This window comes from Aethalodelphis obliquidens, unplaced genomic scaffold (assembly GCF_003676395.1).
Source record: "Aethalodelphis obliquidens isolate GAN/ISIS:26980383/991018 unplaced genomic scaffold, ASM367639v1 scaffold142, whole genome shotgun sequence".
NCBI classification, from domain to species: domain Eukaryota; kingdom Metazoa; phylum Chordata; class Mammalia; order Artiodactyla; family Delphinidae; genus Aethalodelphis; species Aethalodelphis obliquidens.
The window spans coordinates 328,156-349,623 of record NW_020838086.1 but is presented as its reverse complement, the minus strand read 5'-3'; the positions used below and the strand labels follow the sequence as shown (position 1 = coordinate 349,623).

Sequence of the window (21,468 nt, the reverse complement as noted above, 5' to 3'; positions counted from 1 at the left end):
CAAAAAAAAAAAAAAAAAAAAAAAAGATTCCCACAATCAAATTAGGCTAAAGTCCCCTCTCGGGGCCCAAAAGACTCTAGGTGCTTCTCAGATGCGGAAGGGAATAGACCTCCATTTCTCTTATTTTTCAAATCAGCCTTTCAAGCAAAGGCATTTTCTTTTCTTTTCCATTTTGTTATAAAAAATGTCAAACAGGAGCAGAGAGAACAGTATAATGAATTACCATGCATCCATCACCCACCTTCAATAATTATCAACATTTTGCCAATCTTGTTGTGTACCCACCCGCCCCCCTTCTCTTGGAGTATCTTAAACAAAGACGTTTCCTGAGCACGTATTAGGTGCACCCTGCAGTCACGAAGGTAGTCGCTCACTTAGTTAAAACAAAACACAGAACCAGACTCCGTTCTGAGTGTAACAGATGTGAAGGACCATAAGATGCAGCCCCTCACCCCCTGCCAGGTTGCTCACACCATCAATAAACCTCCGGTGGGCACTGCTCAGGGCTAACACAGATAACATGGTGGTGCAAAGGAGGTGAGAGGAGGGGGCACATCTCCTTACATCGGGAGAAAGAGCTGCAGGAAAGCCTTTGCTGGAAAGGCAAGGAAGAATTTACGTACGAGTGAGGAGAGATAGAGGCAGAGGGAACACTCGTGCAAAGACATGAAGGGACAAAACAGAGTGATGCATTACAGGAACTGGAGCCAGTTTTTCAGGAGCACTGAGGTCTGCAGACAGGGCTGGGGAGGTGGGCAGCGGCCAAGTCAGGAGGAGGCTTGTGCACCCTGCAAAGGAGGTTAATTTTAGCCCAAGGGCTTAAAATTAGGGCTTAATTAGGTTAAGGACTGAGAAATCTCTCTGGCAGCAGTATGGTTACAGATTGAAAAAATAAAACCCCAGGGCTTCTCTGGTGCCGCAGTGGTTGAGAGTCCGCCTGCCGATGCAGGGGACACGGGTTCGTGCCCCGGTCCGGGAAGATCCCCCATGCCGCGGAGCGGCTGGGCCCGTGAGCCACGGCCGCTGAGCCTGCGCGTCCGGAGCCTGTGCTCCGCAACGGGAGAGGCCACAGCAGTGAGAGGCCCGCGTACAGCAAAAAAATAAAAATAAGAATAAAAAAAATAAAACCCCAGAAGCCAGGTGAGAGATAGGAAGTAAGGATCTGGAGCAGATGTAATGTGGCTTAAACCAAGGCAAAGCAGAGGAAATAAAGAAGAAGGGAGAGGCTCAAGAGCTATGTGGAGAGAGGATTCTAGTATGATTCCCAGGTGTCTGGCCAGAGCAGTTGCGAAGTGATGCTTTTAAAATGAGATTAGCATTGCTTTTCAAACTTGAAAATGCATTCAAATCACCTGTGGAGCTTCCAAATATCCTAATGCCCACAAGACCACTAAATCAAACTTGAGGGGCAGGACACAGGCATCAGTATTTTTTAAACTTTCATGATTCCACTGTGCAACCAAGTTTGAAAACCAATGAGATAGAACACAGTGGGAGCAAGAGGTATGTATTTTCAGCACCCCTTTAGTCTGTGATCATACAAGTTGAGTGAGATGGAAACAATTATCAGGTCTTCACACACACTTTATTTGGTTCAAAATGATATGAATTTCTGCGCTATCAGCTCCATTAAAGTTCACACGAACCATATTTCATCAAATCTGTCATTGACTGAAAAATGCACCATTGTTTCATGTACCACTACAGAAGAAAAATTAGAACATGCCATCAATTATGGCAAAGACTTTAAAAATTTTTTAAAGTTTATCTTAGAATCAGTGTAATACAGTATGTACCAAAATGCATTCTGAAACCAATGTAAATTGTAGGGACCAACCATTTAGAGTATTTATGTTATTTCTTTCACTTACTAACACATGAATCTGACTCCTGGTCATAATCTGCAACATCCTGCAATTCAGTCTTCCATTTCCAGAAACGACCAACCTAGTAAATCATGTAACCCTAGTGCATGCATATTGAAGGCTCTGTGAGCAAGCTTCCAAATGACAGTGGTGGGTATGAGGCTCCCTTCTGCCTCCAGGAAGTGAGGGTGACATGCAGTTCACCCTTCTGAAGACAGAAACAGAGAGCTCTTCTTCCACTGCCTTCGTATGTGCTCTGCCTGACTTGGGCAATCTCTCAAAGCCTGTGGGGACCCAGTCCTAGAACCATACAGCTTCTGCAGCTGTGGGAGCAGGAAGTCTTACTATTAGTTCTGACCTTCCTTAACCTCTGCAGATGCCCTTTGCTTGACAGGGGCCTGGGTGACCTGAATCTCCTTCCCAAATCCAGGAAAGGGAAGTCCATGTGATGTGACAGTGAGGAAGATGATGAAATCTTATGGAGCCTTAAAAAGAAAGTTTGTACTTTTAGAAAAGTGAATTACAGCCCTTATCTCTTTTGAGCCTTACAGCCTTCAAACCTCCTTTAAGTAGCAAGTTCGCTACTCCTAGTGTACTCTAACAGCCAGCTAGGGCAGAGCTGGACTCCAATGGCCTTTCCTCTGCACCGTGCCAGTTTTCCCATGGCACACAGTGACAGCCATGCCATCAAGAGACCATTTTTCCATTTCAAAAGAAAGCCAAATATTTTCCCCTTTGTCCATTCAAATCACCTGGACCACTTCACAGCTGTTTGGGGGAGTCTGCCTTTTGTCCCACTAAAGATATTGACCCAGAACCGATTCTGAAGAACCAGTGATGATTAAAAGGTGTCTCTAGGGCTTCCCTGGTGGCGCAGTGGTTGAGAGTCCACCTGCCGACGCAGGGGACGTGGGTTCGTGCCCCGGTCCGGGAAGATCCCACATGCCGCGGAGCGGCTGGGCCCGTGAGCCATGGCCGCTGAGCCTGCGCGTCCGGAGCCTATGCTCCGCAACAGGAGAGGCCACAACAGTGAGAGGCCCGCGTACCGCAAAAAAAAAAAAAAAAAAGTGCCTCTTTGTGCCCTATGAGTCAGTCAGGAATCAGCTCGGGAGGTGCACACAGAATGTACACTCAGCTTGATTCTCTAACTCGCGCCTGAGAGAAAGGGAAAGTCAACAACCAAAACAAAACTGAGCCTTCAAACACTTATTGAATGTTCTGCACGTGTTAGATGCTTCATATTCACTACCTCAAGGCCGTAGAGTGGTCAAGGCAGTGACTACAGACAGACCTGAATTCAGAACCTGACTCTATTATGACCGGAGCAAGTGACTTACCTCCTCTGTCCTGTTTCTTCATCTCTGAAACGGGGACAGTAATGCTTTCCTCATGGGGTTTTGTGAGGAGCAAATAAGATGATGGCTGTAAAGTGTCCAGGGCTGGGAGTTCTCACTTCGATCCTCATGGCCGAGCCCAAACTGAAAGGAGCAAATGCCCTCCTGGGTGGAGAGAAAACATCTCTCTCTGAGCCTCAGCTCACCACGGTATGATAAACACCTGGTGCCTGTACAGCGGTCCTTCAAGTCTGGTTTTCCTTTCATGCAGGGGCTTAAAGATGCCCGAGTGACCCAGGTTCAGCTTCTACTCAGGGTAGCTAAAGGTGGCCATAGAATGCTCTGAGTTTTTGTATCCCCCTCTCTCCTTTCTCCTCCATAGGATGTATTGTATGCAGCCACTAAAAATGGTGTTTCTGAGGAATATCAATGCTCACTGTGTAAACTGAGTGAAAGGAATTAGGTATAAGGTTGAATGTACGCTGTGATCATAACTGTGTTGAGAAAGATACATCCAAAAGCTAAAAGGAAACAGAACAAAATATCCACTCTGGTTATCAATGATTAATAGAATTCAGGTGATTTCAATTTTATTTTCATGTTTCTGTATTTTCCATATTTTAAAACAATAAGCATATAACACTTAAAGAATCAAGGGAAGATGTGGGTTTTTTTTTCAAGCCTTCAGAAAGATGCCACCAGCCCCCTCCTTACTTGGTTGAGGATCTCTTGGTTTTTTGTGGACGGTTCAATGGTTTACCTAACTTTTTTGTTTAAGTCGGACAGAGGAACCACAAAGAGGTTATGGTTTCGTTTTTCACTCCATGCATGTAATTCAAACAACATGAAAATCAAGGTAATTCTTAATGCGGAAAAAAAAAGTGGGTTGTCACGGCAACATGGGCTTAACCAGTGTAACAAGTTCAAGTCAGAACACCTGGTTCTGATTATAACTTTTATATATATATATAACTTTTACTAGCGGCGTGACCTTGAATAAGGCACTTAAGCTTTAGGGTCTTGTAACCCCAAGTGTGTTTCCTGAGCCAGCAGCATCAACATCTCCTGGACCTTGTTTAAAATGCAGAATCTGGGGCACCACCTCAGGCCTACTGAATACACATTTGCAACTTTCCAAAAGCCCCAGGTGATTGGTATAAATATTAAAGTCTGCCAAGGCCTGGTTTATGAGCCTGTTCCCTCTCTGGTCAAATGAGAGGCTGTTCTCCCCATCTGAACACCTCGAAAAGTTGTGATGAAGAGCAGGTGGGATAACATAATGCGTGTAAACATGATTTGAAGCTGCAAACTACAGCACAAACGCCAAGAACTAAAATGCCTTCCAACGTGAAAGACAGGGCATGGGAATGATGTTCTACAAAATGCTTCTTCGTTAATGGTAATCACTGAAATGGGCTGTGCTTTCCTTATCTTTGCTCATGATACTCTAATGATATTTTCCAGATTATGACCTTTCAAAGATGAGGGACTTCATCAACCAACAAGCTGATGCTTATGTGGAAAAAGGCATCCTTGATAAAGAAGAAGCCGACGCCATTAAGCGTATTTACAGCACCCTGTAAAAATGGCAAATGACCCAAGAGTCTTTTAACTGTTTCAGAAAACATAGCGTAGCTTAAAACACTTCTAATTCTGTGATTAAAGTTATTTTGACCCAAGGATTATTAGAAAGTGCTGAATTTACAGTAGTTAATCTGTTAGAAGTGGTTAAAACATAGCTTTCTTGCCATAAAACTATCCAAAAAGTAAAGTTGTATGTAAGCTGAGATTTTGTATATAGAATCCTTATTTCCTTATAGATTTACATTTTATAAGCAGATCTATGTTGCTTTGGAAAAGCCTGTAATGGACTGAACTTAAAACTGAACCCTCATCCCACTGTGTCACACATATAAGCACCCCCTGAAGAATTAGGGGGTTCTGTTTTCAAGGCATGCCGGGTACCAAAGCACCTCGTAGGATATCTCTGTTATAAGATGTCATTTCCATACCTCTTCCCTTTGGGGAGTTTAAATAAATTCACATTTCCTCATAGCCTCTATAGCTTAAAGTACAGCCATCTGCTTTTTTGCCTGCTCCTGCTGGCTCTTTATCAGGCCCAAAGGCACAGAAAGGAACCTGAAAAATGGGCATAGGATTTGCTGGATTTATTAACAATTCCCCCCCACTCTCAACATTTTCTATTAGTGAGTTTTCAGACATTGAGTTTTTCTCTTAAGAGGGATACTACCTATGTACTTTCCAAGACAAATGAGGTCATAAACGCTACATAAAGCAAGACAAAAATTGATGCCAGGTCTGAGTTATCTAAACGGAATTTGATCCAAGCCAAGGTTTCTCAACAGAGAGCAAGAGGGCCAGGAAGTAGGGTAGATATAGAGATAAAAATCATTCCCTCCCCTGTGAACCAAGCTGGTAGACAAGTTCCCCTAGAGGACAAAGTTAAAGAATGTCAGATCCCTGCAACCCCTCTTCCTCAGCCACCACCACCAACACAGTCCTGGAAACAACACACAGTGACCCAAGGTCCTCCGGAAATGTTAATGCTTTGAAAATGTATTATTCAGTATAAATTAAGTACATAAATATTTTTCTATACACTTCAGTTGAAAATCATAAAAATAACTTAATACTATGTATATCAGCTGGCACTACTTCAGATGGCTTCTGACACCTGTCTTGAACGTCTCTACCTCATATTCAGTTTTTGGTGAGGACCGGGGAACATACAGGAAAGCTACAAGAGGCTGTTTTCACAGGGAGGAGACCACTGCTGCTCTTCTCTACTCTCTCTAGAATTGCAAAAACAAAAACCACAGCCTGACACACACAGAAACAAAACTCAGTATGTTCTAGAGAAGCCAATACACGTTGGTGAATGGTGAGAGCGAACTAAAAACGTCTTTGCTGGAACTATACTTGCCAAAGCACAATGAGTCAGACTGTTTGCATGAGTCATCTTTGATAACATGGCTGACTCGACTTCATCATGGCCTGTAGTCCAAACACGCTGCTTCTGCATTACAGAGAATTAGATGATTATGACTCAAGCATTTTATCCATTCACTTTTCTATAGTTTATCTAAATATGCAGTATTTTTAAAAATAAGACATTTACTAAGGGAGTTCATTGTAGCTTTCAGAGCACATTGACATTCCTCAGCTCCTACTAATAAGCAGGACAGAGGGAGCTCTTCAGTCCTGTTTCATACATGAGGTTCACAAAAAGAGCACTGGGGGCTTCCCTGGTGGCGCAGTGGTTGAGAGTCTGCCTGCCGATGCAGGGGACGCGGGTTCGTGCCCCGGCCCGGGAGGATCCCACGTGCCGCGGAGCGGCTGGGCCCGTGAGCCATGGCCGCTAAGCCTGCGCGTCCGGAGCCGGTGCTCCACAACGGGAGAGGCCACAACAGTGAGAGGCCCGCGTACCACAAAAAAAAAAAAAAAAAAAGAGCACTGGACATGCTCAAACTCTGATGGCCAAGAAGTGGTAAAGCCAGGATTAGAACCCAGGTGCTTGTCCTAGTTCCCTCCTCCACAGCACTTCCGTGTGCAAGGCAGCGACTAAAGAACTCTAGTCCAGGACGTTTCAACTGTGGTCTCAGTGAAATCAGTTTTTAGTAACTTGAAGATGAGGGAAGAGATGTTTTGGCTAGGAATTGCTAAGAGAGACCTTAGGCAAAAATAAAAGACTCAGAAAAATGTTTTTGAGATTGTGGTCTTCATTTCAAATTTGAACTTATGTCTTTTGGATAGTGTTTTTGGATTTGTGTCTTTTGCATTACTCTCAAATTTCAGATTATTTTATGTTAAATAGCATAAAAACTATTAACATTAAAAAAAAAATCCCTGGACTTTTTTTTAGAGACCTTGACCTTTTCTTACATACACAACTGTTTCCCTTCCTTTATTTTTTTCTTTTAGCTTTCTGCTTTTCCAACGACCTCCCCATAGTTCAGATAGCGATGGATACAAGAAAATAGCAAAGCATGACAAGGAGATCACCCTATAGCAAAGATGATAATAACGTTAGGAAAAAGAAACATGAGAAATAAAAACAGAGGTTATCATGAGAAAAAATAATGAGGAAAAAACCCCAAAATACAAGGGATTGTGGACGTTATGAACAAACAAGAAATTCAAGACATGGGCAAACAGCTACTGTTTTCCCATTCATGTCCCTGTTAGTCTCAAGGGGTGGATATATGCAGTTCTGGTTCAACAAGTTCTGCTGCACCAACATCTAAGGGCACTTGTTTCCTGCTTAATGGAAGACTTGGAGGAGCAAGGCAGGGAGAAGATAATGAGGAAAAAGAAAAGGGAGAAGAGAAGGGAAACAAGGTCCTTCTTGCCCCACAGAACGCAGACTCCTTTTGGGATGTTGGTGAGGGATAAATACAAGGAATTTTTGTGGAAGCTTAAAGATTTATTTAACCTGATACTTGAATAGAAATGGAGATCAAAAAACTTTAATTGCAAATAATACATTTCTTAAACTTTACTGCTGTAACCTGTACATATAAAAAACTAAGACAAATTATGTGAATAAAAACCTAACCCTTCAATTCAAATGAGCATTTGACTGTAAAATGCTGTAAAACATTCTATAAAGTGACTTATCAATGAAATCTAAGCTAAAATTCACCAGTGTGTCCAGTCATGGTGTTGTTTACTTCTTCTTTTGATATACTCCATATTTTCACTATATCTGAAACACACCAAGTCAGATATTATTTAAATGCAAAGGTTACTAGTAATTGCAATGTATTTGCTTTTAGATTATTGAAACCTTTTTCAAAACTACAGTAATAATAATAAAGACCATTAAAGTAGAGGAGAAGCTGTCACCATTTAAAACTATAATTTAAAAATCAATTTAATATTCCCATTTGTTGAAAAAAACTGAAGACTAAAATATGAAAACATAGTTTATTTTCTCATTCAGACTTCTGGAGTTTATTTTTACAAAATAGCAGACAAAATTTGTTTCTTTATAGTAATACAGAATATGTAATACATATCGAAATATATATATATATATAGCACTTAAGTTATAAACACATAGCAAAATCAGCATCACTTAAACAGCAACCATGTTTTTCACATAATTAGGATTTCTCAGGAAATAAACATTTTTACCTTGAATATGTAAACAGTCTTTGTGGCTTTATGTCAACTAGTATTTACAAAAGCTAGTCTAAAAACTACCACCGCTTGCAAAAGTGATGAGCTTTAAGATACAATTTTGCTGTCATGCCATAATAAAGACTGAAAATCATGGAAAGCCAGAGGGAGCTAGTCACTTCAGTGCAATTGCTGTAGGTGGAACTACTTAATTGTGATTTAAAGATGTATGCTATGAGAATCCAAAAGGGATGCTTTTGAATCATCAGTTGTTGGTTTCTTTATGATCTAACCATCTCTTAACCCAGGTTAGATTATGCCCCCGATCATCTAACTGTGATAGAGGGAAGCTGCAAAGAGACTTTCTTCATCTCTGAAAAAAAGAAACACAGCATAAATCAGTGTTTAAAAACTGTACTCAGAAAACGAACACACATATTCATTATACAACTTAATATCCACTTGCCAAAGAAGGGCAGGAGTTATATCAACTTATAATATCATGCATGCCTTGAAAGTTGTACAAAATGCAAACACTCACTAAGGAATATTTCATTGTCCCCATTTTACTGGTGTCTCAGTTATTGGAATAAAGAATGGTACTTGTTATATATTTGTATTTGTTTATATTATATAAGTTTATATTAAATTATAAATTAATTATATTCATATTTATATTTGTCTATATTTTTAATATTCTACCTCTTTCTCAAAAGGATTTGAGGTACCTACAACAAAAGGCATACATATACTATGAATAAAATAGAAATTAAAAATCACGACTAAGGAAAGGAGAAGGATACAAATATATTAACCATCAGCAATATTGTAGTAGTTGAACTGAGGACCAGTTTTGGCTGCGAGCTTCCTGGTAGCCAGGGCAAAAAAGAAAACACAATAGGTTGTGCCATTCTTGGAATGATAAAGGAAGAAGGAAACCAATTCTATAGGAGAGAGAAAGTTTTGCCCTAGTACCAAATTAAAGAACAAAGAAAAAAAGTTCACATGAGATCTTATATAGGAAACACCTGGTAACAAGTAATAACTGTCTGGCAAGTTTTATAAAGAACAGTATTTTACAAGTAATCTATAGGGCACTGCTTCCTCTGACGGTGTCAACTAGATGTCTACTTGGATGCTCTCCAGAACTACTAGCTGGACAGTTATGCTATTAAAGCAAAGAAGTAAACTTTTTATACGAAGTAACAAAAACAAAAGCATTGCAACAGATAAAGCTTTATGCAGAATGCAGTAGCTCTGTTTAGACTTTATACATTAAAAATGCCTGTCTAGGGCTTCCCTGGTGGCGCAGTGGTTGAGAGTCCGCCTGCCGATGCAGGGGACACGGGTTTGTGCCCCGGTCCGGGAAGATCCCACATGCCGCGGAGCGGCTGGGCCCGTGAGCCATGGCCGCTGAGCCTGCGCGTCCGGAGCCTGTGCTCCGCAACGGGAGAGGCCGCGGCAGTGAGAGGCCCGAGTACCGCAAAAAAAAAAAAAAAAAAAAAAAAAAAAAAAAAGCCCGTCTAGAATGAAAATCTACCTTTTAAAGCAAAAAAAGAAAAGAGAATTTGACCAAGCAAGGACATCTTAAGAGTAGTTTGTTCAGCCTCTGACATTTTTCCAGCATATTTTTACCTGCTCTCTTCCTTCAGTTTCTTGGCTGCCTGCGTTGATAACTTAATCTGCAAGTCCAGCCTTTGCAGGAAATCTCTGGCTGACACTTCCTCGGGCTGCATGGGCTGAGCATCAGATTCTTGAGGACTGGGAGAGGAAAGGTCTTCCCCAGCCGCTACCAGGTCTTCTTCGTGAGAAAAACTATCAACTGTTTCATTTTCTGGAGAATCTATTGAGTTAAGTCCATTAAACAGCAAAGGCTTCTCTGATATAACTGGGATGTTCAAAGTTTTCTTCAGAAATATACAATCATTGGTAAACAGTTTATTTGCCCTTTTAATCTGCTCCATCTAAAATATTTTAAAAAAGCAACAGAGTTACATATAAATAAATCCAAGAGTAGGGTTTATTATACAACACAAAATAAAATATTCATAAGCAAAATGTGTGCAATGCTATCTCTGGATCTGAAATTCTTAATTCGGGGTTAGTCACCTCTCCAGATACCCCCAGTTATTTCAAGAGGTGCCAGAAAATTCTCTTTCACAATTTTATAAGAAGAAAGACTAGTTTTTCCCCTGCTATATTATTTCCCCTACAAGGCAGCTTTTACCAAGCAGCCTTAAATCCCTGAAGTTAAAAAATGTAGGATATTTAGCACTTATTTAATACACTTCAATCTTATTTTAACATTTCTATTATCTGATTTAAAAAAACAAAATTCTTAGTGCTGTGATTTTCCTTATGGAGTGCTTCCCATCTCTAGAATTGCGTTTGGTAAATTTAATGGATACAGGAGGTGGTAAAGAAAAAAGTACAACGAGAATTAGGAAGAATGGTGTAGGCTGGGGCTGCAGTCATTAAGAAAGCCCTCACGGAGAAGGTGGGGTTCTGATTTTGATTCTTTTGACTTTAGATGGACCTTGAAGAATGGGTAGAAGTGGGACAGGTAAGGAAAACAGGTAGGGAGCACTTTACATAGAGTATCTTATTTTTTCTACCTTACAGATTAGGTATCTGAAGATCCACTTTTCAAATAAAAGAAACAAAACTCATGGAGGTTATGTACCATGGAATCATCATACAAGTAGCAGATGAAGAAGACAGAATTTAATACAGGTTTCAAAACTTCAAACTCTTTCATACCCTGTGAATTCCTCCAAACCAAAGAAATGGGGATAGCAGGTAGGGGTGAAAGGGGGAATGGAATTTACGTATGTTACCTCATTTAACTTTGCTAACAGAACTGCAAGCTAGATATTATCACCTCCTTTTTACAGATGAAGAAAGGGAGACTCAAGGGAGTTAAGTGGCATGCCTAAGTCCACAAATGTGGGTAAGTGCAGACAGGACTCTTGCAGAGCTGTCGGAGAAATACCTACCCTCATGTTCATCACACCCGACTATCATGCATCTGCAGACTTCTCCACCCAACTAGCCTGGGAACTCGCACCATGCTAGGTTCTTTACATGCACTGCACCATCTAATTTTCTTGTGAGGTATTGTCACCAAGACAGCTTGGTACAACAGCTAAGCACACAGGCTTGGGAATGTGACAGAGCTAATTTCAAATCCCAGCTCCACCAACACGAACTGTCTGAACATAAGCGTGTTACTTCTCTCATTGAGCCTATTTCCTCATGTGTAAGACAGGTATCATCTAGCCTTCACAGGGTTGTTGGAAGGATTAAATGAGAGTTTATACATGTATATGCATAGAGGATATGGATGTACGTGTAAAGATATAGGTGTGAAAGGGAGAGACAATTTAGCAGTAAATGGTACTTACTGTCCATTTTCCCATGAAGAAATTAAGGCACACAAGAGATGACTGATTTGACCAAGTGCATATGGCTCTGCAACTGTATGAGCCAGAATTTCCGTCTGACTCTAAAGTCCATATGTACAACACCAAGATTAAAGTGCGTGACTAATGGAACCCAATTCTGGGATCCTTTAATGCCAAATCGACTGAGTGAAAAAATTAGATTTCCACTTCAAAGAGCCTGAAAAAATAATGGTTGAATAAGATGGGCCCTGCTCCTCCTGCTTTCTAGCTATAAGGTGAATCCACACAAATAGTACATTCAATGCTTTCTTTTTTCATTTAAAGATACTACTTTAAAGTATCTTTTGTGTAGGGTGGTCTTTTATGTTCTAGTTTCTAGTTAAAAGAGAGAAGGCAAGGGTGAGAAAGAACATGAATAGGCAGGTACACTTTTAGAGACAGAATTAACATCTAAAAATCCTAAGTGTCTCTGGTCTAGTTTAGGCTTAGATGTGAGCAAATTAAAGAACTTGAAAACTTACCCATAGCAGGTTCAGGTATATCCTAATCTGCCTTTAGTACCTCTTGTTTTCACCACCTAGCATCCACGCCCTCCATCTCCCTTAGTATAAGGGCTTCCAGGGGCACTGAGTCCTCCCCTGGCTCCAGGATGAGCACATGACTCATTCCTGCCCCTTGAAGCATCACAGTGCCCCGGCTCCTGAAAGGTCACAGTCCCGTCTCGGAACAGTTCAGAGATGCAAGGAGACTTCTGCTGAGTCTGGGAGGTGAAGGACCTCTATTTTTTCTGTGAGAAAGAGACGGGCCTGGAGCTGCTGGCAGCCATCCTTCCACCACAAGGAACCTAACAACAATGCCACCTTGAAGGAGAGCTATCAGACCTCTGAATCAAAGCCTGAAGCCAGAATACCCTCGCACCCTTCAGTCCCAGTAATGAGCCAGTAAATGCCACTCTGTTTTGTTTTTATTGCTTAGGCCAACTTGAGTTTTCTGTCACTTGTAAATGAAAGAACCCTCACTGGTACAGTACCCTTGAAATACTTATTGACAGGGGCCTACAACTGCTAACAGACACTGTTTCCTGGGAATAATGATGGAAGACAGAAACAGCCAGGAACACCGGGATCTGACTGCTGAAGCTGGGCTGGGAACATCAGCCATTAACTGTGAATTCCCTCAGGTCAAGACCGGTTATTTCTAGAGCCTCCCAGGTTTAACAAAGATCTTATGCACACTAAGTGCTTAGGATGGATGGATTAATTAATTAATAAATAATTAATACAGGTCAGAGAAACAGGCATAAAAGATGAACCCAGAGAAGTAACCAGGAAGGGGTGGTAAGTTATCTGTTTTGTTGGTTATTCTCCCTTTAAACCCACCCTCACCTCCCAATCCATCCCCCAGTCTTCTTGAACTTGTTCTAACTGCAGGAGGCTGACCTCTTCAGAACTGCACTCCCCAAACCCCCTTGTTCTTGGAATTCCAGTCAGTGTTCCCAAGGAAGTCACCAGCAGAACAACCACACCATGACTCTGGTGCCTGCATCCCTCTACAGCAGAGCTCCTACCAGGCAGCCCCTTGTCCACTCTTCCCGTTCTCCTCGGTGTCGGGTACCCCACTCCTTCCCCTGGCCCTCAGGCCTAGGGGTAATGTCTCCCTGCTGTTGCTGGTCTCGGGTGCTGCATCATCCCTTCCTGGTTCTCTTAATCCTATTCACACTTCTGTAAATGTCCCTGCATTAAACGCTCTCTGGCCACACCCTTGGAGTGCGCTAAATGTATTCTGTGGGGACCCTGATACATCCATCACTCAGAGCAAGACAGGCCATCATAGCCAGGCAAGGGGCCGAAGACAGGAAGCACAAGACAAATGGACTGAGTAAAAGGCTGTGTGTAGTCAGGGAGTCCACAGGGAGTGAAGGGCAGGGCTCTCCTAGCTCTCATGCATGCCATTCTACCATTGATTCACCAATAGAACTGCCTCTTTTAACAAGTCTATGAGCTTCCCAATGTCAGGAACTGCTTCTTCTCCATCTCAGCATTGCCAGCAAGCATTTAAGGTGTATGTTGACCATTATGGTCTAGACTCTAAGATGACACATGGTTGCCAGCATCAAGGACATCAGGGATGTCCAGACATAGTTAGCATCAAGGTGGGAACCAATCTAAGGATGGGCAGATTTGAAACTGAAGGTGAAAACAGATAAAAGAGGTTAATATAAGGTAGTACTTAGAAACAAGGGCTCTGGGGCCATACTTTCCAGGTTCAAATCCTGGCTTTACCACTTTCTAATCATCCCCTATGTCTATTTTCTTTTCTGTAAAGTAAGGAAAATAGTACTTTCCACACAATATGATTATTATGAGAATTAAATGAGTTAATTCATGTAAAACACTTAGAACAATGCATGGCACACAAAAGTGTTAGCAACTATCATTAAACTTGGTTAAAAGTGAGAAAACAAGTAAGGGCAGATCCTAACATGTATTCAGCAAATAAGGAGGAAGTAGGTAGGAATTTTCTCTCCATAAAAAATATTTCTGGGCTTCCCTGGTGGCGCAGTGGTTGAGAGTCCGCCTGCCGATGCAGGGGACGACACGGGTTCGAGCCCCGGTCCGGGAGGATCCCACATGCCACGGAGTAGCTGGGCCCGTGAGCCATGGCCACTGGGCCTGCGCGTCCAGAGCCTGTGCTCCGCAGCAGGAGAGGCCACAACAGTGAGAGGCCCGCGTACCGCAAAAAAAAAAAAAAAAAATTCTCCCACAAAGCAAAAACATGTAAGAAAATTTCATATAAATAAGCCCAGATGAATAACATAATATACTGTCACTGCCCTGAGGTCTGAGCGTTTTTTTTTTCATAAGGTATTTAATTTGATCTTAACTTGTTCTCCTTTACAACCATAGGCTCCAAACTCTATTACCAGTAGTGAAGTTAAGGAATGAAACCAGCTACACAAAAAGCCAGGGGGAAAAAAAAAAAAAGGAGTCCTTCCAGAAAGAGTAGTTACAAGGCCCCAGAGCAGGAAAAAGTGGTGTGGCTGAAATAGGGAGTAATGAGCAAGCTGCAGGCCACTCATATAATAAATAAAATTTGGATTTTACTTTAAATGTGATGGGAAACCATTGGAGGGTAAAGGAAGGGAGTGACATGATTTGAATATCACTCCAGCAGCTTTATGGAAAATGGATTGGTAAGAAAGAGGCATTAGTGGAAACAGGAAGCTCAGTTATGGAAGAAACTGCAATAGCACAGATAAGAAATATAAATAATCCCAAACAGTGAAATGATATTTTAATTTGCTTTGGAATGTTTTATGCTTTTATCTGAACTTGGATGGGTCTAATGTTCTGGGAATTTCACCTCACATTAAACTAAGAAAAGTCATGATCCAATACAAGGAAGAGCAGAAAAACTCTACAGCTTTACCACCTGCCCTCTGTTCAATATCTCCTACTACCCAGTGAACGCTGAGAATAGAAAGTGTGACCTTTTCAAAGTGATGCAGAACTACCCTCAGTTTCTTGAGAGCAAATGACTAGTGGGGGAGATACAGCAACCAAATGCTTTCATTTTAAAACTGTCTCCTAATCAGGATTGAGTAGCATGATTCAGTGAAATTTACCATCTGCTTACTAAGAAACAATTTATGGAATAATCAAGTAAGAGCTGACAGGATGGCCACAAGGTCTACCCGTGGTGAAATCCGGTAGAACAAATACCATCAACAACTTGTTTAAAATGATTCCCCTGTAAATACATTTGTAAAGGTGAATTCACTGGGGAGGGAACTCACAAAACATCCCCACCCCCAAGTTATCTCAACAGCTGCCGCTGGGCATGATCAAGAACTCTCCCCAAAGGCTACTTTCCATCAGCTTCATTAGGCCACCTGCCTAACTGGGAATGCAACATTCAAAGCTTCTTTTTCTTCCTCTCCATTCCTTAAAAGAAGACAAACTGTTCTGAAAACATTTCAGGACCCATGATAACTAACATTTACACAGCACTGTGTTTGCTTATGGAATATTTCCATATACACACAACTCTCAGTTGATTATTATCATCATTATAGAGGAAAAGACTTAAACATTAAAGCATTCTCTCAAGATCATGTTCTAGTAAGTGCTGGATTCAACCTCCTCACTCCGCTGTCTCCTATTAAGTGCTAGGTGTTGGTGGCTATCAGCCTCCTCCATTGCCAGGTGCTAATAATAAGGGAAAGGATTTTTTCTTCTCCATGCTATCTCAGAAGAATATATGAGATCCCATTTGTGAAATGTCCAGAAAAGGCAAATCTATAGATTAGAAAGCTGATTCATGGTTATCTGGGACAATAGAAGAGAATGGGGAGTAAGGGATCTTTTCGGGGTGATGGAACTGTTCTAAAACTGGATTGTGGTGAGGGTTGCACAACTCTGTAAATTTACTAAAAGTCCTTGAATTGTACACTTAAGATGGGTGAATTTTGTAATATGTAAATTATGTATCAATAAAGCTGTTTTTAAACAAAGAATGCATGAGAATCTATTAAAACCTAAAACTACTAAGGGCTACTTTACCATACTTCTTACAACAGGTGGCACTATTTAGTTATGGTTCTCTTCCCTTTGACCAGCAAAGGTCAACAATTTCCAGCAAGAGCAGGAGCTAAAGTTATAAACACAAAAGTTTTATATACACTTATATTTGTAACTCACCGCACTTGTTCCCCCTAAAATGATAATCATTTCACCTTTTCTCAGCAAGGTGACATCTGATAGGAGAAGTGTGAAGAAGCAAGTGGGCTTAGCAGCTCATTGGAGGAGAAAGAGAAGACCCCGGGAATAAAATTGGATAGGAAACGACTCAGGATATGGGGGGCAATGGTCTGGAGAGGGTAGAGGACAGGGAAGTTTCCAGGGGGTAACAAAAAGATGAAGAAAAAGTTTGTGAAAATAACAGTTTCCCTCACTGCCTCTCACCCACTTTCAGTTTATATACAGGGCTTCCTAACAAAAAGTTCACAGCAGCTGCCTGGAGCTGGTCAGTTCCCTCCAGAGGCTTGCCTCCAACTGAAAGGAGCTGGGATCACCACAAAAGACTGGGTTGGGGGAGGAGACTTAATGTCTCAGTGGAGATGAGCAAAGCCCAGGAAATTCCAGCCCAAGCAAGTCTGTGTCTGAGATTTGAATTACACTGAATAGTTTCTCAATTGATCCCCAGCAGTTTCAGTTTCTCTCTGTGAGGTCTTCCACCGCCATACCATTTGAAATTGCAGCTACCTCCAGCAGCCCTGTCTCCTTTCCCTGATTAATTTTTTTTTCATTTTGCTTATCAACACCTGATATATAACATATTTTGTTTACTTACTAACTGTCTCCACTGACTAAAATATAAGCTCCATGAGGGCATGGATTTTTATTTATTCACTAAGGTATCACCAGAAAGGTAGAAGCTGGGAAAAAAGAGGAAAGAAAAATCAGATGAATGATAAACACTGTTGAGAAAACAAAACAGGAAAGGGGGGAGGGGCACTGGGATGAGGGAGGGTTGCAGTATGACATGGAGTGGTCAGGAAGGCCTCAGGGAGGAGACATTTTGCAGACTTGAAGGCAGTGAGGGAGCAAGTCACACAGCCAATATCAGCTACGTGATTTGTAGGTCCCAGAGAAAAGTGAAAATGTGGGGCATTTGTTCACAAATTATTTAAAATGTCAACAGTAACAGCAGAGCATTAAGTGCAGGGCTCTTCTCGACATGGGGCCTATGTGACTACACAGGTCCCACATCTGCACGTACCTGTGGCCCTGCATGCAGCTGTCAGGGAAAGTGTTCCCAACAGATGGATGGAACAGCAAGGGCAAAGACCCCAAGAAGGGACAGCATTGGGAAAGAGCAAAGAGACCCTGCTTGTAAAACAGGAACATTCCTGGGCTCCTTTACTGGATATTCTGATCCAGCAGGTTCAAGGTAGGCTCTAAATTTCCAACATCTCATCACCTACTCCTTTAAACACTAATTTAAATACAATGTGGGTGGGACTGCCCTGGTGGTCTAGTGGTTGGGACTCTGAGCTTCCATAGCAGGTGGTGTGGGTTGGATCCCTGGGGCTGGGAGGGGGGACTAGTATCCCCATGCCGCGCAGCCAAAAAAAAAAAACCAAAAACAGTCTAAATACGATGTGGGTGATCTTGGCAGTCAATATTAGAAACTTAACTCACTCAACTTCTCTCTGTTCAGTCGGGGAATGAAAAAAACCTTTCTGCCTTTTTAACTTCCACCTGAAATATCAATTTCAATGAGTAAATCCGATTAATGTCTGTAGTTAATATCTGCAAGAATATCAGTTCACTGTTATGGTGATTATCTTCACTTTCACTAGTTCTATAGAACCAGTGGAAAGAGTCTCTAACAATTTCATCAACTAGAGTTCAGGGTCCAAAGTAAATGAGAACCAGTGATTCTCAACCAACAGTGAGTGCTTCTCAGGGAATATCTGGCTATTTCTGGATGGGGGGGAGGGGGGCAGTGCTACTGCTATCTAGTGGGCAGAGGCCAGAGATGCTGCTAAACATCCTACAATGCACAGAACAGCCCCCCAAGACAAAGGATTATCCAGTCCATAGTATCAATAGGGCTGCAGTTGAGAAACCCTGAAACAGACTGTCTGTGGCTACAGATTATAGTTCCCAATTCATTACACTTGAGCTTAACATCTTAAAATCAAGTCTTTATAAAGGTAATGAAAAACCTGATTTATGCTTTAATGAAAAGGGATAAATTTATAAGTAACAGGATCTACATCAGTGAAAACAGGAATTAGAAAGCATTTGATCAGGACTTACCTGATGGCGCAGTGGTTAAGAATCCGCCTGCCAATGCAGGCGACACAGATTTGAGCCCTGGTCTGGGAAGATCCCACATGCCACAGAGCAACTAAGCCCCTGTGCCACAACTACTAAGCCTGTGCTCTAGAGCTACTGAGCCTGCACTCTAGAGCCTTCGAGCCACAACTACTGAGTCTGTGAGCCACAACTACTGAAGCCTGCAGGCCTAGAGCCTGTGCTCCGCAACAAGAGAAGCCACCACAGTGAGAAACCCGAGCACTGCAACGAAGCATAGCTCCCACTCGCCACAACTAGAGAAAGCCCGCACTCAGCAATGAAGAAACAACGCAGCCAAAAATAAATTAAATAAATAAATTTATCTTTTAAAAAAAGAAAGAAAGCATTTGATCAAAGGTGGAGAACCGCAGTGAGCAGATGTTCAGGAGCTCTGAGCAACCCAAATGAAGTCATGGAGGGCAGTGGGATGCAGAGAGATTGCTGTGGGTAGGGACCAGGGAAACAACACTTCTCTGGGTATCATGGATTCCTAGGTGCAGTCAGCCTAGCCTAGTAGATAAGATGCACAGAAACCAGACAGAAAATACCTCCCTTCTTCAGTAATCAAGATGCTAAGAGAGCTCTTGATAAGACTAGGATAAAAGTAAGGATGGAGGGCTTCCCTGGTGGCGCAGTGGTTGAGAGTCCGCCGACGGGTTCGTGCCCCAGTCCGGGAAGACCCACATGCCGCGGAGCAGCTAGGCCCGTGAGCCACGGCCGCTGAGCCTGCGCGTCCAGAGCGTGTGCTCCGCAACGGGAGAGGCCACAACAGTGAGAGGCCCATGTACCGCAAAAAAAAAATAAATAAATAAGGATGGAAATCAGAAGTAATACCTAGGGCCAAGCAAATGCTTTGTCACTGTGATGATTCAAGCTGGTCTCAATGAATAAGCATACTTGGAAAATATCCTTACCTCTCATCCACCTTCACATCTGTAAAAAGGAGATTAATTACACCTATCTCCAAGACTTACTAGGAAAATCAAACTGAATAAGAACAAGATGAAACAAGACAAATGCAATGCCTGGCACACAACAGGCATTCAGCAGAAAGAGTAGCTGCTGATACTTCCCAACGCTGCTTTCCTCTGGCTCTGACTCAAACCAGGCCCCATGAATGCAAATACAAGAATTGAAGTTCTATGTTCACTTTTAGAAACTCCCAAGAGGGCGGAATAGGACTAACCATGGCATGAAGTCTCCAGTACATGCCTGCACAGAAAGATCCCTGCTCTCAAAATGTTGAAAGGATAGAAGGACCTGCCAGGTAAACACATACCAGCATGGGTGTGCAAAGGAGATGACTCAGTCTCTGTCACTGGTGAAGGGCCAGAAGGAGTTTCACTTAAAGAGAACGATAAAGATAAGATCACCTTTCTTCCCATTGCTGTCTAGGGTGCTTCAGGAAGGAACATTGAAAACTGATATAGAGCTCAAATGTAAAAAGACCATCACATAGTTCAGAGTTAATTATAAGTAATTTTAATGAAACAATATGTTCCCTCAGCTTTCCATGTTCTTCCCAGAGGTGTAATGCAATAGGCCCAAGACACACACACTTATAAATTTATAATAAACACAGCTCTGCAGCTCACCTAGACCACATTCTTGGCCGCTGCTTAGCGACAGGAGTCACATTCACAGTTGCCAGTGAGCCCAGGGGTGTAATTTCACTTCTAAATAAAGAAGCATAATCAATAGAAACAACCATCCTGCGGGAACAACTGTACCCTTCCTGACTCATCACAGCGATTGTTTACCCAGAAAACAAAATTCTCTGCCCAAGTCCGCACCTCAGTTCGGCTTTCAGGAAATATATAGCAGTACGACCGGGACTCAAAATCGGGCGAATTTGGCTCCCAGGGTGCCAACGCCCTGGTCCTCTTTGACCTTCCTTCCTCACGCGGCAGATCCGGTCTGAGTACAGGCAGGGCATCGAGAACTGGATGCACCCACCCGGGGAGGGAGCCTTGGCGGCCCGCTCCTCTGGCTGCAGGACAGGCTCTGGCGACCGTAGCTGTCCCGGCAGCGCGCGCTGGGCAAGCGCTCGGGGCCGAGCCGCCAGGAGACGTCTGGCTACCTCCCCTACGCCCCGATACTCGCTGCGCCCCCGCCCGCAGCCACCAGCACTGCTCACCGAGACTCCGTACTTGAGCGCGATGCCCTGCAGCGTGTCGCCGGGGCGCACCCGATGCTCCACATGGCGCTCGATGACGCCGGCGCCCAGCGGCGCCCGCACGCTGGCCGTGCTGCCGTACGAGCGGGTCTTGGTGCGCGCCAGGCTCAGCGACAGCTCGGCCTCCTCGGCCTCGGAGAGCGAGCGCGACGGTGGCGGCGGCGAGGGGGCCGAGGGCCGGGGCGTGCGGGGTCCGGCTGCCCGCAGGGACCGCTCGGGCGAGGAATCAGCCATGGGTCCTGAGGAGGCCGCCAGGTCGGGAAGCTCGCCAAGAGGGCGGCGCCTCGTCCGCCGCCGCCTCCTCTTCCTCCTCACAGGGGCTGCGGAAGGCCGTTCCGCGGGGACGGCGGGCTGGAGGCCGCGGCGGAAAGCTGCGGACCGGCCATGGTGGGCACCTGCTCCTACGCGTTCCGCCTTCCCCAGCGCACCTGCAGGGAGGAGAGCGAAACGAGCTCCAGCTGCTGCCCCGCCGACGCCCCGGCTCCACCCTGCGCGCCGAGACCCGGCTGGCCCTGCGGTGCGAGGAGCGGGGCGCTCTAAGGCCCCTCGCCGTGGAGCTACTGGGCCCCATCCCTAGGCGCCCTCGGCCCCGGAGGCAACCCCGCGCCGGGCCGACGCAGCCTGGTTAAAGCCCTACCCTGTAAACAGCAAAACACCAAAGCTTTGCTCTGACTCCTTTAT

At 43.5% G+C, this 21,468-nt stretch overlaps 2 protein-coding genes across 9 annotated transcripts in view; one reads left to right on the top strand and one right to left on the bottom strand.

The window, feature by feature from the left end:
* Positions 1-5,261, top strand: part of SCG3 (secretogranin III) — a 39,015-nt gene extending 33,754 nt beyond the window's left edge. Inside the window, exon 12 of one of the 2 annotated variants that reach the window (XM_027099799.1) lies at positions 4,664-5,261. In XM_027099799.1, the coding sequence (XP_026955600.1) occupies positions 4,664-4,782 (119 nt within the window). In that variant the 3' untranslated portion in view covers positions 4,783-5,261. The remainder of the gene's footprint in view (positions 1-4,663) is intronic. The other variant, XM_027099800.1, reaches the window with a different exon arrangement.
* A 2,868-nt stretch (positions 5,262-8,129) lies between these two features.
* Positions 8,130-21,248, bottom strand: LYSMD2 (LysM domain containing 2). 7 transcript variants are annotated; one of them, XM_027099801.1, is made up of 3 exons: positions 20,749-21,248; positions 9,977-10,305; positions 8,130-8,714 (listed from the first exon to the last, which is right to left on the bottom strand). In XM_027099801.1, the coding sequence occupies exons 1-3, from the start codon at positions 21,019-21,021 to the stop codon at positions 8,672-8,674; spliced, it is 645 nt and encodes a 214-aa protein (XP_026955602.1). In that variant the 5' UTR covers positions 21,022-21,248; the 3' UTR covers positions 8,130-8,671. The 7 variants fall into 7 exon arrangements, with proteins under 7 accessions (XP_026955602.1, XP_026955604.1, XP_026955605.1 ...); XM_027099803.1 differs by lacking the exon at positions 20,749-21,248 and adding an exon at positions 20,405-20,668; XM_027099804.1 differs by lacking the exon at positions 20,749-21,248 and adding an exon at positions 20,207-20,287.
* Positions 21,249-21,468: the final 220 nt, after the last annotated feature.

Coding starts and splice junctions, on each gene's coding strand:
- LYSMD2 (XM_027099801.1), bottom strand. CDS start 21,021: ATGGCTGATTCCTCGCCCGAGCGGTCCCTGCGGGCAGCCGGACCCCGC. Junction 10,306..20,748: donor CGCTCAAGTACGGAGTCTCG/GTGAGCAGTGCT, acceptor AAAATATTTTAG/ATGGAGCAGATTAAAAGGGC. Junction 8,715..9,976: donor AAACTGAAGGAAGAGAGCAG/GTAAAAATATGC, acceptor TCTTTTTTTCAG/AGATGAAGAAAGTCTCTTTG.